The 18,923-nt window shown below is 36.1% G+C and overlaps 1 protein-coding gene across 8 annotated transcripts in view; it reads right to left on the bottom strand.

Annotated features, from left to right (window-relative positions):
* PRKDC (protein kinase, DNA-activated, catalytic subunit) overlaps positions 1 to 18,923 on the bottom strand; it is an 86,470-nt gene that overhangs the window by 62,075 nt on the left and 5,472 nt on the right. For 5 of the 8 annotated variants that reach the window (XR_015703845.1, XR_015703848.1, XM_087753662.1 and 2 more), the window contains exons 8-29: positions 18,567 to 18,622; positions 18,449 to 18,479; positions 17,285 to 17,442; positions 16,917 to 17,063; positions 14,629 to 14,793; positions 13,618 to 13,786; positions 12,509 to 12,558; positions 11,765 to 11,902; positions 11,331 to 11,480; positions 10,765 to 10,913; positions 9,853 to 10,012; positions 8,808 to 8,894; positions 8,328 to 8,447; positions 7,748 to 7,907; positions 7,194 to 7,300; positions 6,277 to 6,367; positions 4,693 to 4,856; positions 3,872 to 4,024; positions 2,933 to 3,040; positions 1,906 to 2,132; positions 1,386 to 1,480; positions 140 to 239 (exon numbers count right to left, since the gene is read on the bottom strand). Coding sequence is in view for 6 of the 8 variants with exons in the window: in XM_087753662.1 (XP_087609788.1) it covers positions 140 to 239; positions 1,386 to 1,480; positions 1,906 to 2,132; positions 2,933 to 3,040; positions 3,872 to 4,024; positions 4,693 to 4,856; positions 6,277 to 6,367; positions 7,194 to 7,300; positions 7,748 to 7,907; positions 8,328 to 8,447; positions 8,808 to 8,894; positions 9,853 to 10,012; positions 10,765 to 10,913; positions 11,331 to 11,480; positions 11,765 to 11,902; positions 12,509 to 12,558; positions 13,618 to 13,786; positions 14,629 to 14,793; positions 16,917 to 17,063; positions 17,285 to 17,442; positions 18,449 to 18,479; positions 18,567 to 18,622 (2,785 nt within the window). In the remaining 2 variants the exon portion in view is untranslated. The remainder of the gene's footprint in view (positions 1 to 139; positions 240 to 1,385; positions 1,481 to 1,905; positions 2,133 to 2,932; positions 3,041 to 3,871; positions 4,025 to 4,692; positions 4,857 to 6,276; positions 6,368 to 7,193; positions 7,301 to 7,747; positions 7,908 to 8,327; positions 8,448 to 8,807; positions 8,895 to 9,852; positions 10,013 to 10,764; positions 10,914 to 11,330; positions 11,481 to 11,764; positions 11,903 to 12,508; positions 12,559 to 13,617; positions 13,787 to 14,628; positions 14,794 to 16,916; positions 17,064 to 17,284; positions 17,443 to 18,448; positions 18,480 to 18,566; positions 18,623 to 18,923) is intronic. The other 3 variants (XM_087753706.1, XM_087753676.1, XM_087753693.1) reach the window with 2 other exon arrangements.

Below are 18,923 nucleotides of genomic sequence, written 5' to 3'. Positions count from 1 at the left end.
TCAACAGATATAGCAGCAGGTCCCTATCAGCAACACTCACAGGATGAATTCCCCATTTAGTCCTAAGTGTTAATGCAACTACATACATCGTTAACCAAAATGTAATATTTAAAAAGCAAAAGAATGGCAAATTGCTCACCGTGGTACTCTCCGTTTTCCTTCCTTGTTCAGAGAAGGCGCTTTATGCTTGATTATGCGCTTCAGGTGATTAATAGCATCACAACATTGTTGAGTGGTACCTGTTAGAAAGAGAGAATTGACATGTATAAATATATACATGTATTTATAAATGTATTATTATAAATTATTATAAATTATTATAAATATAATTATATAATTATTATATATTATATAATTATTATAAATTATTATTATATATACATGTATTTATAAATGTATAACTGTATAAATGTATAAATTGACATGTATAAACGCTAGTAACTTGGTTAAATGAACCAAGGTATTATCATTATAGAAATGGTGCAAGAGACTTACACACAGAATAAAGTCTATCACCTCCACTATTTTGTGCTTCTACACCAAATTTTTCAAGTCCGCAGAACAAGATCATAAAAGAGCAGACAGGTCAATATGGCCTGAGCTAACCGTGAGGCCTCTGCTATAAAACCGTATTCTATTTTCTGTGCTCATGCTTAGAGAAACTGTAAAATTTTCCCACATGAATATTTCTTCTGGGGCCACTTCTATCATATCCTGAACTGTTTCTCTGAAAGAAATAAATCCTTGTAACATCAGGTTTTGGTTTTATGTTGTAATTACTATTAATTGATGAAAGTCAGAGCATGGGGGGAAAAAAAAGAAAGAGAGAAAAGCAAGTTTATTGAATAATCGTTAGAACTGTGGAAGACGTCACAGATTCTTCACACAGCTACATACTGTTGTAGAGAAGAATGACAAGGCAAACAGGAAAGGGTATTACAAAATGGTGTAAAGCTTCCACAGAACAGAGAGAAATGTCAATTTTTTCAAGCATTTTGTTTGTTATAAAAGAGTAGACTTCAAGATTCTCATCAAGCTACATTTATACAATGTATAACTGCAAAACCAGGACTCAAAACAAAAGCACCCCTAGCATTTTTAGTATTAATATAAAGCTGTAAATAATCGCAAATGTGAAAAGGTTCTTTCTCTTGAGCACAAAATCTCCCACCTTTATATATTGCAAGGAGTCGATTCAAAGATTTCCTAACTAGATACCACATGACTTCTCTATCCGTAATGAAAAATAATCCTTCCTTTGTTGCAAAAGTAAGCACATTTACTTTTCATCCAGTTATGGATTCATGGTTTGGTTTAGTTTTTCTTTTTCAATCCAAGATTCAACAGGATGGCTTCTTTCTTCATTTTAATTAATTATAGCTCACCTAATGATTTCTCATCTGTATGGGTTAAGGCCAGACTTTCCAGAAATACAACCAATGCTTCAAATACAAACTGCTCCACTAGAGAATTTTCTTCCCTTTAAAAATCAGGAATAAATATGATGAGAAACATGAGTAGAAGTAGTAGAATTGTGAAATTCTAATTAAAAAAAAAAACCAACACTGTAGAGATAAACGGCACAAGATGTTTGTATGAAAAAATACATCTAAACCACTCTAAAAGAACAGCAATGAAGATTCACTGACCACCTTTAAAATGCATAAGTAACTTCCATAAACTTATGACAGAAATTTAAACTTCCACTCTCCCCACTTGCAGAAAGATTGAACTACAAAATTATAATTAAAAATTAATAATCTGAGTAACTCAGTTTTACAGCTATTGTATTCATTAATAGAATGAGTGCCAGTAGACAACTATTAGAGTTCTATGCTCAATTGTTTTTTATCTCCTTGAACCTTTAGTCTGAGTTAGCTACTGTTCCGAGCTCTGTATGCTCACCTAAATTCTCTGTAGATACTGTTAAAAGCAAGTGCTGCACCCAGTCTCATGAAAGCACTGGGATGAAGAGCAAGACTATACAACCGTTTAAAAAGAGACTTGGTGTTTGCTGGGCTTTTCTCCTGCTGTCTTGGTGTTGTCTGCTTAATAGACCATTTCAAAAATTCTCGTACACACCGACCACAGAAATCTCTCAAGGTGCTGTCAACTGGATCCACTATGCCACTCTGAAATTACACAACATTATTTCATTACAAGAATGAAAAAAAAAAAGGCAATGTCTCAGCACAGTATTAAGAGTATCTTATTTACACAGTATTATTTTTAAGTTAAAAAAATGTACTCAAACTTCCCCAGAAGTAATAAAGCCTCAAAATTACTACTGTCCAAGGGAAGGGGCAGCATTTCCAGTCCTCACAGAACTGGATTAGGCCTCAAAGATCTGGATTTCTATTTCCATCTCAGCTACTGAACAGGTCAGAAGCCTTGTCTAAGTCACTTCATTTTCTGATGAGAGAGTTTCCTCTGCTTTAGAAGTGGCATGGAAACACTGACTTTAAAAGTCCTGCCAAATCTCCTGACCTATCTTGACTCCAGCCACTTCAAGTCAGTGCAAAAGCCAGTTTTAAATTTAAAGCTTTTGTGCCTGGTGAAAGCAAAAAAGCTTAGAGGAAAATTAAGCACACCTCAAAAGAAACTTTCATTCAGAGTGGGGGGAAAAATTATGTATTTCAATAGTTCCTTGTATACATTGATGATAAAAATAGCATTTCATTAATTCTACAAGCACTCTAAAGATGCTACCTGCATTTTGAGAATGTCAAAGAAATACAGAAATCCATCATCAAAATCTCGGTTAAGAAACATTAAAAGATCACAAAATTGATAAACTGGTTTCCTTCTTTCAGGCAAATATGGAGTCAACATATCTGTTTATGTGCTCTTGGTTCTTTCAGTAATAAAATGATGCTAGTTAAAAATAAAGTCACATGGCACAGAAAAAAGAGAAGGAAGACTTATGACTTACCAAGATAGCTTCCAGGAACACCACTGTATCTTGACTCTCAAATTTTTTGTTGTTTGTAAACCAGTGAATGAGTTGCATAACTAAAGGCTCATACAACTGCCTTGTTACCTGAAAAGAGTAAAAGCCAACCACATTTCTAGAATTAATATATTTCTATGCTATTTTGCTATTCAAAATATGTAAGAATAAAAAAAAAGCCAACTTCTTTGAAAAAGGGTCTATAAAATGAATAATCAGCTTCATATTACATTCCCATATCAAGGATTAAAAAAAGAAAATAAAAAAAATCTCGTTAGCTACTTTCTATTCAACTAGTCTCAAAAGATCTCCAAGCTTACTTTCAGTAAGATCCTCAGAGACAGACAAATAACATTGCATGCCACGGACTGATATGCCAATATACAGCCAGGGAAACAGGGAAATTCAGTTTTAAGCTGTATTTTGATCTAAAATCTCTCTTCCATATATGTTATTCTAACTTGCTGGATTTCAACAATTCTACCTGTAAGTCAACCTGATCAAACACTGTCATACTGTAACATGAAGGAAAGAACCATTAAATGTACTTGCTTACACACATACACGCTTATAATACAGTGTGTATGCCTGTGTGCAAACTCTTTGAAGGAACCTTGAAACTGGAATCTTGAAACCCTCATGTATTTGTACACTCCTCTGAGTTACTCTGAATTACACTCCATTACTAAAGTCTTTGAAAAGGCTTCCATGCCACCCCCTGCCCCTGAAATCCTGAAAAACTATTCCTAGAAAAGAATTTCAACTTACAAAATACATTACGTTTGGGGGGGGGGGAAAAAAAAAAAAGCAATGTGTTAGGATAACTTCTTACAGGACAGCTTCTAAATAAAATTATAAATTAATTCTCACATTTAGAGGTATTTTAAACAAGATAAAATGCTTATAAATGAATCTGTTTACCTGGTCTACGTCACAAGCAAGACGAAGCAGTACTGGAAATATTCGCTTATGTAACTGATACATGGGTGGGGGACCCTGACGTCCTTCTGGCATCTGAGATGCTTTCCCCAACATATATGTGACTATGCTATGTAGCAGCTCACACGCTGCAACCTGGAATTTAAAAATCCCTTTGATTATGCATCCATTACTTTCACAGAGAAGACAAAATTGTGGCCAGGAGAGAATGAGTCAAAAGAAAGGGTGTACTTGCGAAATCATTCCAATCTATGCTAAATCACCGTTCCAGGAACAGATCATGTCCATGGAAATAATTTATGCACATTCTAACTGGCCCTTCTCCTAATGTTTTAGTCTCTACCATGGGCAATCACTTTTCAGGTGGAGAAAATTCATCACTGCATAAGTCACCCATCATCATGTGTTCAAGGATACCTCTGTTCTGGACTCTCTTTGGATATCAACACCCCAATCCAGCACAACAGCAAAATATTTGCTTAAGTGCTCTGCTGGACTGGGCCCACAAGCTCATAGGCTAGGCATGAGAAGGAGGCCAAACAACACTGAAGATCAACTAGTTTAAAATTTTCATTTTTACATTAAGTCTAACTCTCAAAGCACACCGGTGTCTGACAGAGCTTACAGCAACTTCTGCTCTTTAGTTTTTAAACATTCAGAATAATACCATCATGAAAGAGCACCAAAGAAGCACATTGCTACCTATGAATTAATTAAAACAAGTCTTCCTTAACAAGGAAGACATCATTTTATGCAGTATTTATCAGGTAGCATAAAAAAAGATGCAGAAAAAACATCAATACTTTTGTTTGTCTGTCACTTGCAGAAAGAGCCAGTTCAGTCACACGAGGCAAGAATAAATCCAAGTAGATAACAGGCTTCATATCTGCAAATGGTACAGCAAAGCTCAGACGCTTCTCAGTGTCCCAGGATACACATTTCTTCATCATCTCTTCTGCAGAGGTAGCTAATGCATTTAAAAACACCAAAACAAAAAAAAAAATAACCTTTATATAATATACACAGAACAAGTATTTCTGTAGCTCAGTAAAAAAAATCTGCAACCTTCCAACTGTAGTTAGATTACCATAAAATGTTAATACTTTATAAATTACTGGATGTTACAAGTACCAGAAGTATGTTAGAAGGCCGGTTTTATCTGCATATCTAAATAGATGTTTAGCCACCACATGGAAAAAGTAATTGCAGCCAACATTTCAGGAGACAGATGCAGCAGCCTCCCATTTCAATACAGGTAAGTTTAGAGCCAATTAGAAACCCAGAAGACATTGAATCACACTTGATTTAAAATACTCCTTTAAGATGTCCAATATACTACTTTTGTCTTCTACTTTTATAAACAATCAGACAGAAAGAGCCAACATACAGACTTCTGCAGCTGCACAGAAAATGACTACATTTATGGCTATGCCCTCCAAGGAAAACTGCCATACTTACTCCCTTCTCTCCCTATATTCCCATATTTCTAATTTGGTTAACCTAGTCTGACCACACTTTGTATTTAATTTCCAGGGAATAATGCTACTTTCCCACAGTATTTCTGAATAAGCAACAGAGATTCTGCCAAGTACTTACTTGGCAGAAAGAAAATTGATTGTAAAGGCAGAAAAAAAAAATGTAAGCACTAAAAGAAAGGAACAAAACTTCTATACAATTAGATTAGTTTTTAGACTGACTAAATTTTGTGCTGAATTTATCCCTTAAAGCTCACAGTCAGGGACTTATACTATACTCCTCCATTTTTGTTTTAATTAGATTTTATGATATTTAATAATTAAATTACAAAGCTTATTCACAGACTGAACAGAGAATAGTAGACAACTTTTTTTTTTTTTTTTTGAGGAGGCACTCAAATGGAGCTCTACTACCTGGACATACTAAAGGTATGCCGGACATACTAAAGGTACACCTTAAACTCACAAGTGAAGAAGTAAACTTGCCACGACTTACACAATTCACAGGCTCCAGTTCTGCAAAACTAGATTAAGTGAGAATTGTAGTAAAAAGGTGGAAACAAGTATTGAGGAGTTACAAACTGGGGCGAAGTTTTAAAATGGCTTTGCAGCCAGAAGGCAAAGAAGGGGGAATAAATAAAACCATATACTCAGATGCATATAATTTTTTGCCTTTAACTAAAGTTTTCTACACACTTTCTGCATTCCATAGTAAGTTAGTGAATGCTTTACTCTCCTGAACCCCAGAACTGAATAAAAGCAATTTTGTTTAAACAAGAGCAACAAAAAATAGCTTTCCTTGAAAAGCTCATGCATTCTCATAAAGCGATGCTGAGACATCACTGAAATCCACTTTTAAGAGAGACAGCAGAGGCATGTGAATATTTTTATTTACACTGACAGGACACTCACCTGTAATTAAGTTGTGGTTGATCTGCCCTCCCAAAGATCCAAGAAGGCATGCCACTCTAGTCCTTACTGCTTCCAAGGAGGGACTGTCATCCTAAATAATTCAACAGATTTATATTAGTGAAGGAAGAGTTACTTCTATCCATAAGTAACTTGGTTTACACAGTAAATGAAGGTTTTATGGCTCTTATTAACATATGGATGAAGAAAGTAACATGAAGAACCTGTGGGGAGGAGAACCGCATCAAACAAAGACAACAGTTTTGGTTCAATAAGCAAAAGAGGGGAAGACTGGAAAGCATTTTCATCACATTTTGTGGGCTTTGAATTGCCATTTCTCAAGTAAAGGTTACAATTTTATCATCACAGATAACACACACCTACAGGATGATGTAATAGTCTAAAAAGTGGAAAGAAATCTGAAGTAAAAATTACTCTTTTAATTTGCTTTAATCCCAGAACTTAAAGTTTAAATCCTGTATCTTTATAGATAATACAATGATAAAATAAAATGATAGTATGTTTGACTTCTAAGACTATGAACCTATCCACAAGATAACAAAACAAAAAAAAAAAGTTACACGTGGTATTTGCACACTACACAACTGCTGAGCTGGGACCTGATTTTAGGCGTAGGAGTTAAATTTTTGTTTCCACAATACATTAGTCTAGCAGCGATGCTGACTTACAAGATCTCTTCAATTCCCTTTCCCTGCTTCATTCCCATTCTCACCCTAAAATATGACATCTTTCCAGCTGTGCTGACCTAACAGCTTTTTGAGCCACACTGTAGAATGGGATTCATTGAACTGATCTAAGGTAGAAATAACTCTCAGAAAAAAAGTATGTATGCAAGAAGGAAGAGAAACAGAGGGAACTGATTAACTCACATTTACTCTAAGAAGAAACAGTGTTCTTACCAATGAAAAAGTCTTTGCTTTTCTTAAACGCTGTATCACAACTTTATTAAATCCCTTCTGGGCTGCTCGAGAAAGTTTCCTTACTTCCCAGTTATTCTGGGATTCAACTGATGAATAAAAAACCAGCATATTAATATTAGTTTATTGTAGCTGCACCTCATGCACCTACTCATAATTTCTTTGAAAAAAAAAAAATGACCCCAGTTTTGCCCCTGTTCTTAGTGTTAGGATGTGACAATTATTCTTTCATTTTAAATCTTTATTGAGGAAAGTAAGTCTCTATTAGTGAAAACTAAGCTGATTTAAGGATAGAAAGGACAAATCACAGAGAAGTGGCATATAAAATGGCCACAATTAATGATTGTTTGGCAGTAGCAAATAAATCCTAGTTCAAGAAAAAGGTAAATCTTGGGGTGTAAGAGAAATTATATTGTTCCAACCATAAGAAATGCACAATATAGACAAAAGGTATGTCACATTCATATCTCTAGGCTTAACTATGCAAAAATCATTTTCCTCTTCCTCAAGACTAAAAATTCATTGCTTGTATGTACCTGTAGAAGCAGAGTTTTTCAAATAACCATCAAGAAGAGGTAGAACATCCTTGTAGCAGGGTTGCATTATATGTCTGGGGATGTGAGTTGACCAGTCTTCCAAAGCATCCAGTCCCAGATCAGCCATTGGGGTACAGCTAAGGCCCAGCTTAAATGCATTCTACATGTCAAATGTAAAACTATCAGTCTTCCATTTTTATTGACTACTATTATTTAAAGGTAAAAAAAAAAAACATATTTGAAAGCATTTACCATACAATACATTTTCCTTCTTAATAACTTTTGTCTGCTTAACATCTTACTCAACATCAGCCAGAACAGGGGAGGGAGGGAGAGAGAGAGAGATTGCAATATATTGTATTGCAACACAGGCACGAACAGAGTCAGCTTAGTGCAAAAGCAAATTCTGACAATTTACTTGTTTATCCAAAAAATCAAGTATTCTACCTCACTGAAGACAGTGCAAAGTTTAACAGTTCTCTTACTTACTCAGCAGGATACTAACTTTGCTTCACACTTTCTGTACGTGTTTTAGGAAAAAAAAAAAAAAAAGTGTTAGCTGTACATGACTTTGACCCACCTGCAGTGCGGGAATATATGCTGTGATATCAAGCATAATGATGTCATGTGGTAAAGAGAGCAAAAAATTAAGACAGGATGCCAACAACTCATCTTTATACTGTTTCATTTTTGCTGTAACCTAAAATTCAGATAAATAGGTCAAGAACAATCATAAACCTTACAAAATCCTGATTTAGGTATATCAATACTCAGGTAAAATACACAACTCAAAACCAATACTGGAATCTCATTCACCTGCAGATGGTTACCAGGAAGTATTTAATGCACAGTTATACAGTTATTTCTCAATTGTACATCAATAAGTGACCAATATGCCTCTTCCAACATTATGTAAAAAGTGGACAGAAAAAACCCACTATGTTGCATAATTCAAACAGCTGTAATACTTCTATCATATATGTAAGATTTCTCAGAAGATGTGATTTTGATTGAGTCATTTATATTCAGACTAAGAAAGTTAGCCAGCAAAATAATTTACCTCTTTTCCAAACTTTACAAACAGTGCAAAGCAAGACCTCTTTTCCGGGTCTTCAGGACATTTTCTGAGACTGTTTGGACTGACACCCTACCAAACAGAAACCACAAGTCAACAGTATTAAAAAATGTAGTACACAGTACAAATACGAAGCACAATTTGAACTCAAAAGAAATACATCACTGTCCAATATGAAATCAGTCCTGGTGAAAACTTGGAAGTGCACATTTGTTCTCTCAGTGCTCAGAAACTAACACTAGTACCATGCGCTGAGAGACAACTTTTTGGAATACACTTAATATTACCCAAATTAAGCAAGATACACAGGACTGAAAAATAACTTTCCAATGGCTTACTTTTCTCCTTGCCCTCCCATCTAACAAATCATAGAAAGAAACAAAGAAAAAAAAAATCCCTAATAGTGGATGCCCAGATGGCAAGAATGCAGGTAGAATAAGAAAACAGCAATTCACAATATCATCTACAGTACAAGCATCTACACCAATGAGTTCCCAAATTTGCTTCACTTGGTGCCATCACCAGCAGTGGCAGGGACAGTCCTGGGCTCTGTGATGGGCTACACACACAATGGGACGATGCACCATCACTTTAAAATAGCTTCCATACCACAAATGGTGCATCATATTTCTTGTGGGCATCAGTGAGTGCAATACAAGTATACCCCAGAAGCTGAGTAATTAACCCATACATGTCTCTGCTGTTCTGGCTAGACTGTTTCTGATATCCAAGCTGTCTCCTTTACCGTCTGTACTGCAAAGGTATTTCCCATCCCTTTGTTCACCTAGCTCAGGATTTTGGAAAGAGTATTACACGTGGATGGTGTCTCTTCAGAAACTGGGCTTCTAGTCTAAATTTTTTACTTTCTACATGCTTGTAACTACGGAGGCAGAGGATGCTATAAACATCTGAAACAACTGGGAAACAGTTTCAATTAACTATTTTCCATAGCGCATAAAATACTATATATAAAGAACTGCACCATCACTAATACAACATGTTACCCCTCCGTTGGGAAAAGAGATCTCACCTCAAAGTATTTTATTTTCTTGGCAATTTTCATTGTAACAGAAAGCAGCTTGTAGAATCCACTAATAAGAGGTAGTCTCGTTGAATGTGTAATAAGATCATAACCAAAGGAATATACCCAAGGGTTAAAGTATTCAACATGCTTATTTGGAAGTATCTCTCTAAAACAGATGCACAGAAAACATGGGGGGGGGGGGGAGTGGGGGAAGAAACTGAATAAAATATTTATGTTTTGTTTTTTTTTTTCAAACTTTCAAGTCAGTACAAGAAAGAGAAGCATTGCTATAACAGAGCAGTTCCGAAGACAGCGAGGGAATAATTACATGCTGCCTTCTGAGGCAAGCATAGGAAGATTTTTATTTTGCTTTACAGTGCAAAGCCATTTCTTCCTCATTACATCTCGTTATGAAATTTATAAAAACACACATACTCACACAGCACATTTCATTACCAAGACTGCAGTATTGCTAGGGGAAATCAACTGGACCTTCACAGGCAAACAATGCTGTCTGTACCTTTCATTTAATGCCCCATACTACTTTATGAAGACTGTATTTCTGGTCTCTGAAGTATTTGGTATATATAGTCAGCATATATACACTATATATACACACCTATATCTATCTATCTATCTATCTCATAATACTAAAAGTTACAACATATACTGAAAGACAATTACACCCAAATAACAAAAGCTAATTACCTGTCTCCTGTACTCTTTAAAAAAACTGATGAGCTAGGATGTTTTTACCTATGACCCAAGTGTCTGAAACACACTTACTGTCTCCCTGCTCATCAGCTTGTGCATTTTGAAATATGGTATATTGTTGTAAGTCAGAAACAGGCACCTTAAATAAATCTCACTTTAAATTTCTTCCAACCACTTCCAAACTACATAAAAACATATTAATACCTGCAGAATTCCACTAGATTTATAAAGGCAATAAAGTCTGTCGGCTTTCTTGGCTGAAGGTTTGAAGCAGGGTCAGATGTAGGCCAAATCAAAGCACTGTCAGTTTCATTTTCATCCTGAAAATAAATATTGAAGCAAGAATACTGGATCTGTGAAAACACAGAAAGCATTTACACCTTTTTTCCAGATAAACAGGGTCTACTCCTCTTTTTCTAGCTGCTACATGCTAGTCTGACACAGACAAATGGCTAATAATTGACACATCAAAAATGCAGTGAAATAGTATGGTTGCTTGCTCATAAGGAAAAAGCAAGTAGAAAAATGAAAACCACTGGATGCCAGAGTGGGCATCACAGGTTCTGTGAACTTCTTCCAATTCTGATGTTCCCATCTCCTAACACTGCAATGCAATATCCAGAAATATGAAGTAAAACATTTTGACTAGTACGAATGCTACTTCAAGGACTCTACGAGGAGGTATATAAGCATAATGAAAACAAAACAGGGAATGTGATTTTCATTCCCCTACAAGAGCAGAAATTAATGGACAAGTCATGAGGTCTCACCTGTTCATTAACATCCAGTTTCTGAACAGTCAGGTCCAACTTCTCAATAATCTTCAAAATAGATTTTATAAGTTCATCATATAGCAAGCGATTCAGGGACTGCAGCGGTGAATTTGCAGTAAGAAAGTTTTCATCTTCAAAACCACATTCCTTCGTAGGAAGAAAAAGTTCATGTTTCAAAACATCAATGAGAATTACTTCTTGAATTTACAAACCAAGATTTGAATGATTCAGAGAATTTGGCTTTAGATGCTCCTCAGCTATGGAAGCCTAAATTCACCCGTTTAATTCATTTATCAGTCACAAAATCCAACTACATCCAGGAAACAGTTCTTCTACTGCATGACATTTGGCAAAAGTCTAGGGTTAGAAAAGCAGTGATAAGACTCAGGATTACTTTTCCTTTTGCATTTCCATGTGAACTATGCGTTTACCTTCATTGTGTCGCAGCTCAGTAGACTTCTAAAGAGATACAAATAGTCCTTATATGTTGGTACTTTCCATCTCCCTGTCCCAACCTCTTCAGCTTCACGTGAGTCTTCCGATCCAGAAGTTTCTTTTCCAAAAAAACCCTGAAAGGACACACAATATTTTCCAGAAACACTGCATATTTAACTACCTGACTCAAGCCAGAACACAGTGTAAAATTACTTCTGCAGGTAGAAACACAAAATGTTTAGCTTTCTCATTTAACCAGCCTGAAAAGAACACGAAACAACCAGCTCCTTTCAAAAATCTCTAAAGCTATTCTCCTTCCCGCGGTCAGTTATTTGAGAAACTCTAGTGTTACCCTGCATCACAGGATTAAAAAGCTTTAAAATCCTTCCTTAACACAAACATTCAGTAAAACTTTTAAAGTCTCCAAAATTTGTTAGCCTGGAAGAAAGCTAGATGACCTTACGTACAACCTACTTTGTTACAGACAACCTGAGCAAACAAAAACTGCAGAGAACAAAAGTCTATTTGCTGTTATTTTGTTCATGCAAGAGGCACATCCTCGTTATGCTGAGCAGATGTAAGGACCAGAGACTTAATAGCAACAGAGTCACAATTCAAAATGGATGGTACTATTTTTGCTTCTTTGTGCCTTCCCCTGTTTACTGGGCTAGATCTTCAAGAACTGGAATGTATACTCTAGGAAGCTAGATGAAATAAATATGTTTAAACAGTTATTTTACCTTTGAAAATGGAATTGGCTTGGAGAAAATTCTGATTAATCCCTGATGCACTGAAACAGAAAAAAAATTGCCTGAACAGACTTAAAAAGGCACAGAATCCATATCACTCATTACGTTAGCCATGAATTAAATCAGTTCTCTATTTTCTACATTCTGTCAGGATGAGGGAGAGGCAAAATAACATATATTTTTCTTTAAGGACAAATATAGCCAAAACCAGAGCCATAACTACAGGGAACCAATTCTGAACTTGCTTCTTACTACTTTTTCTCAATACTGCTTTGACTATTTCCTGAGTCTGAACGCAGTGGTGACTATGGCATTGCCCATAATGCCAATATTGAAAAAGGCAACAACTCCCAATGACTCTCACAGACATGGACTTAGAATCTCCATTGTGGCACGGTGCTTGGGTGCACCACATCCCAAATCGAGAACATGAAAAACAATGAAAACACCACAGCAATAGAGAAAAGCCACTGTAAATAACGGAAAGAAATTAAAAATAATTGCTGAAAATCATTATAATGAAACGTCAGCATGCTGGAGGCTAGTAGAATTGTCAGCTACCAATGCTGACACATTCATTATTACATTTGCAGGACCGTATCTGACTAACTGCCTATTTGGAATTTTCGGTTTTACTGTGTACAAGTTCCAGAACATAAAAAGATTGCATTTCTAATACAGATGACACTCACCCTACTTTCTGTGATATTTTGTAGGGGTAACTGAAAGGGTATTGAACAGATTTTTGTATGTTCTTCTGTGAAACCCCTTTCTCCCCACAATTCTTCAGAGCAGGAACAGTCATGTTTAAACAGATTATCACAAAAATATATTCTCCTGCCCTGGATGACAGCCACCCTGTCATCCAAAACAGTTGTTAAATGTATTCCTTGAGTGATTTAACAACAGATATTGAAAAATAACACGAGAACCCTAGACCTCCATTTTCCCTAGAGGATGGGAAAAACTTCATTTTTGACCCCAAATGGCTATTCCACATATCTCTCTTAGAACCAGTTAATCAATTTAGGGGGAAAAAATCCAAACAAAAACCCACAACCCCTGCAAAAAACAGAACAAAGTTAATATCACACACTCACCCACAGTGCTAATAAAACTCCAGAGAACTGGACCTTTTCCTGAGAGGGCTAGAAATAACTTTATTATAGATTTGCAACAGACTAACTGCATTTTTTCACTGTATTGTGGAAAGCTATTGATCTGCAGCACAACTAGATGTTCGAGAACTGGAGTGTACACTTCAGGAATCTAGAAGAAATAAAAACAAAACACCCATCATGCAAAGACAATGATTATAATTCAGTATCAATGTGAAGAACTATGCTAAATTATTTCAGCAAGATACTTTGTTACAAGAGTTCACATCACGACCTGCTCTGAGAACAATAAAAGACTTAGCAAGTGAACTCATTTTAGATATAAAAAAAAAAACCAAAAAACCCCAACAAAACAAGAGTGTTTCCTGGAACACATTATGGAAAGTAGCTCCTGAATAGATCAGTGCTTCGGTGGAACCAGTCTTAAGCTTATTAGAAAAGTACCAATTTAATTAAACAATAATAACACAGCAGTATAATCTGTTCATCCTTAACAATCTGAATACAGAATGTAAGTGAAAGTCTCTTCTCTGCCCTAACCTTACTTCCCAGCTCCAGCTAGGATCCGGAAAGCCCTCATTAGAGCAGAGACAGCATAGCATCAGAGGAAAATCGAAGTATCAGCCTCAGAGAACGTGTTAAGTATCAGTATCAAAAGAAAAAGCAGCAATAGAGTGGTATAAACACATGAAGAGAAGGGTAAGGCTAGGTCCAAATAAATAGCTTCACCTAAAATAAATAAAAACCTATTCACATCTAGCTATCATGGTTTTCATTGCAATGCACTGTAGCATTTTATTTAGTATATTCTGTGCATTTTGTGTATTCAAATAAAATCCAATAAAGTATTCTCCTGATTTTCTTCTCATCCCCTAGGAGCTAAATGTCATCGTATTTCAGATAAAGAAACACCTGTCATAGGTGAGTTCACAGCTCCTTGTACATCCGCAGTTGCATAAAAAAATTGACGGGTACTTTAAATACTCCACTTACTGTATCAATATGGAATATCACACTTGCAATGGACTGGAGGAAACTTGGTAGCTGATAGAGATGGTCATCTATTGTTTCTGCTTCTGTGAGGTACATTTGCTTACAACGCTGAAGGAGCTCAACATACATGTCGTCAACATCCTTAGAATGTATAGCTTTACAGGGCTTAGAGAGAGAAAATAAAATACTGATTTAGCAACTTTGTACAGTCAAGCAAACATATGCTGTAGCACTAAAACCCAGCCAAGTCTTCACTGAACCATAACAAGAATAATCTTTTAAATTCTTCCAGGAACTCCATACATCTGAATAAACTAACTTTAAGTACTCTACTTGCTACATGTATGAGAACCATGGTACCTGCAATGAACTAAAATAATAGTTCACTGATGCAGTGTAATTTACTATAAGAGCACTTGAACTTTCAGTGACGTGATTTCAAATCCAGCCTGAAAAGCATGGAGTTTGGCTGTAAATACCTTATATATGGCATTACGGATGCTAATATTCACTTATATTTTGACCTAGCTGCATTAAAGTAGTAAGTGGCTTACCTTAATGTGACTTAACCATTCACAGGCTACTACTATTTAACATTTAACCCAGCAGCCCAGATTCTGAACTTTTATTGTGCTGGGATCTGTACAGGGGATAAAGACCACTCCTAAACTAGTGACCAAGCGGAAAGCATCCCAAACGGTACTAGAAGGTATGTAGTAATGCTTACAGATTTCTATAGAATGATTTGTAAATCACAGTATTGAGCATGAGTTAGGTAAAAAAGCAGTCTTTGTGGAAGAGGAACCAGGAAGCAGGTCACAGGCAAGAACTGTAGTAGGGAACTGACCATGGAAAAAGAATGGACTGATTTAGGTAATGACAGAAGACGAGAGTTAGACTAAAGATTGAATCTAGTCTGTCTAAAAACACACTGACAAAATTAAAACTATCCATTTATCATTTGTAGAACTGCAAGTATTACTTTAAAATTTTTTTAGCGATTAGACAGTAAAAGAAATATTCTGCCTTGAAACCGAATCAATCACTGAACTTGTGTTCAGGCTAGGGCCACTACTTGCAGTAGCAGCAAGACACTGCTTCCTCACAACCTAGCATCTGATGCTTGGCCAAGATTTAGTCTAAACAGGCTAACAACTATTAGTGTGTCTTAACATATTAAAGATTTATAGGTATTGGAGCATTAAGACCCATTTTTCATGTTAAAATTTGCAGTATTATCCTATGTCTGCATTTACATTATGCAATTTTTATTAACTTCTTGTGTTCTGTAACAGATACTTTTAACAAGGTTCTTTCAATTCAGTAAAATTTGAAATACTTCATTTTTTCTGGAAACAATACCTTTAACTCAATTCCTTTCTAGCTCATATCATAGAAGAGGAAGACTAGGTTTCAACAAAGCACACTGAAAATTCTACAAAACAAATGCACTCTGCTCAAAAGGTAGCAAAATGGAAAGGATTCAGCTAGTAACCAGCTATTCTATCACATTTCCTAACCTTTTCTAAATAATCTTTGAGATTATTTAACCTAATCTTTGCTTTGAGAGAGAGAGAATAAAAAAGGAATGTCTGGAATTTTGTTATAGAAAAGTTGAGGTACCACCATCAAGCATATAGGTTGCAGATACATAAACACGATCCTCTCTTTATAGAACCTTAGCATTACTTATATATTCCTAATTTAATTGACTGCTGACAAAAATTGGAAGTTGGTTCTTAGTGGTGCTTCCTGACAAGTATATCTGCTCTCCATCTAAATATATAAGCATGGTTTTGTTTTTTTAATTTGCGGTTGTTTCACAGATTACCTCCTAGCATCTTGCAGTTAGCAGCACGTTTTGAGTGATCTGACTGAGATTCCTGCTCTGTAGGAAACACACCTGAACTCCTTCTAGAGCAGAGCTGGCCTGGATCTACCATCAGAAATGCAGATAAAGCTAATGAGGTATTGTCTCTACCTAAGTGATTAAGTTTTGTGACAGCTGTATATAAAGCCCCTGTTTTTTCCACTTCAGAACTAGTGCACAAGCAGAAGTAACCACAACCCTCAATGTTGCAAGTGTTCCCACTAAATTCCGTATGCGTTTTAATAACTTTCAACCACAAAGTGTTTTACAGTGTAGCTAATTAAGTTCAACACTTAATCCAGAAACAGTAGCATTCCTTCTATAACAAGCTGTGTAAAACTAAAATGAATGGTATATGAATCCTAGCTTTAAATCCATCCAGTATGCTCCTTTATCAGAATAAGTTTCCTGCACATACTGCTGCAAAAAGCCCATATCCACGAATGGCAATGGACAACTCTTTGTTGCTTGAATCCATTCTTCTGATGATTCCATAGAACTGCTCCATGAAGAACTTCAGTGTGCTCTTGTGTAGCTCTGCATCCTTAGCTACCATTAAGGAAATCTGTAAGGCAGATACAAAAATTTCAGGATTTCCAGAAACATGAGAAAAGCCACAAAAAACCACAGTAAAAACTTAGAAGATACTTAGCTTGCAATATGAAGTACTTAAAACAAAATAATTTATTAAACAAATTCACTGAACTTCCAAGCACCAAATATCCCCACTATTCCAAGAAATTTGACTTTGCTTTAGTCTCAGAGATCCCAGTGAAGATATGATACCTGCTTGAGGAATGAATCTAGTGCAGAATGACTGGCTTTCTTCAGCTCCTGATTTGGGTGGCCACACCATTTAGACATTGCTTCAAAGAGGGAGACATAGTTGTCTAGGAGTAAGGTACCAAACTGAGCAGCGTGCCAGCTGAACAACTGTAAACCAGCTGCAATTTAAAAACAATTCTCATTAAAACCCAGACTTACATTCCACTTTCCAAAACCAGACCAGACTATAAAAGTCCACATTAGGACTTTAGGTAGGTATATCATGACCGGGAGGGCATAAAATGTATTCTAGCCATTACAGTATCAGTATCCAAACATTAAGAACGTAAGCATAAAAACAACTCTCTAAAATCCTCTTTTTTAATGTACCCATTATGGAAAGCACAACTGTGTTCTGAAGTAATTTATATTAACAGTGAAAAAGAAATGGAGTCTAGTGGTTACAAATACTAAAACTCTATGGCACAATTCACAAGGATTTGGTTTCTGTGGTCAGGACACATGCCCAAGTCCCCTCCCCCACCAAACTGCAATGCAGACAAATAGAGAGTTCAGAACACAGGTAGTTTCACAATCCCAAATATAAGCATAAATGAAATTTCAAGATCCCTGATGTTTTTTTTTTTGGCAGACTATCCTTAAAGAGGGTTTTACCCTTCACAGTTGCCATGAGCCTAGTACTCAAACCTTGCGCTTTTGCAATTTCTGCATAAGCCACTCGCATTTTGCAGGCCAATTTCTCATTCTCTTGGTGAACTTCATTTGTTCCCAATTTTCTTCTCCTTCTTCCAGTGAAATTCCCCTTCTCTTTCTATTGTTTTCCTTTACCCCAATCCATCGTCTTCTGTTTTCTCCTAATTTGCTACATTCCTCTTATTTCTACTCTTACCACAATTCCCTTCTCAAACCAGGGTTTTGTATTACTCCAGAGGGGCAAATGGTATCAAGTGTAATGCTGCTGTTCATAAGCTGATTAGACCTTGCCTAGTTTAACCAAATACATGTTTAACTCTCTAGATTTTGACTTAAAGTACACCAGCTTTGCTCCCCAATCAGCTTAGAAGACCGAAGACAGACAGTAGAAAATAAACAAGTCCAGACAGAAGACACCATTTTATGTATGGTATCCACCTCAGCACGAATTGAAATAATTTACAATCTTACCTAGATGTACTGCGTATCGCTTCTGATCAACCTGTAATATCAGAAAAGGTTTGTCATATGTGATTTATTCTTCATCAGGGCTAATTCATTTATGCAGAACAACACATGGACGATTTACCTGTGGGTTGATTGCCTTCATTGCAAAACCAAAAATCTCCTTTGCAGTCTGAGGATCTGTGAAACAATCCAATAATGAGTATTTCACTATTGACACACAAGCGGTAAAGACAAAGGTATTTTTCTCCAAAGCTTGGTATGAAGAAGCAATATTGGAAAGCCTTACATATCTCATTTTAAGAGACAGAGATGCTTTTTCCTGGAATACTCTTAAATTTGAAAAAAATTGTACATCTATATTCATTAATTTTTCTGAATACCCATGTTTTAACAGACATGTCTCTTCTAAGGGAAACACATCTCTCTATAAACCACATTCCAGGTTCAGCGTGGCTCTCATAGCTGCCCAATCTGTGGT

This window comes from Nipponia nippon, unplaced genomic scaffold, assembly GCF_047370975.1.
Source record: "Nipponia nippon isolate SJK-2023a ecotype South Korea unplaced genomic scaffold, ASM4737097v1 scaffold_1, whole genome shotgun sequence".
NCBI lineage: Eukaryota > Metazoa > Chordata > Aves > Pelecaniformes > Threskiornithidae > Nipponia > Nipponia nippon.
The sequence above is the reverse complement of the archived record's forward strand: the minus strand, read 5'-3'. Positions and strand labels throughout refer to the sequence as shown.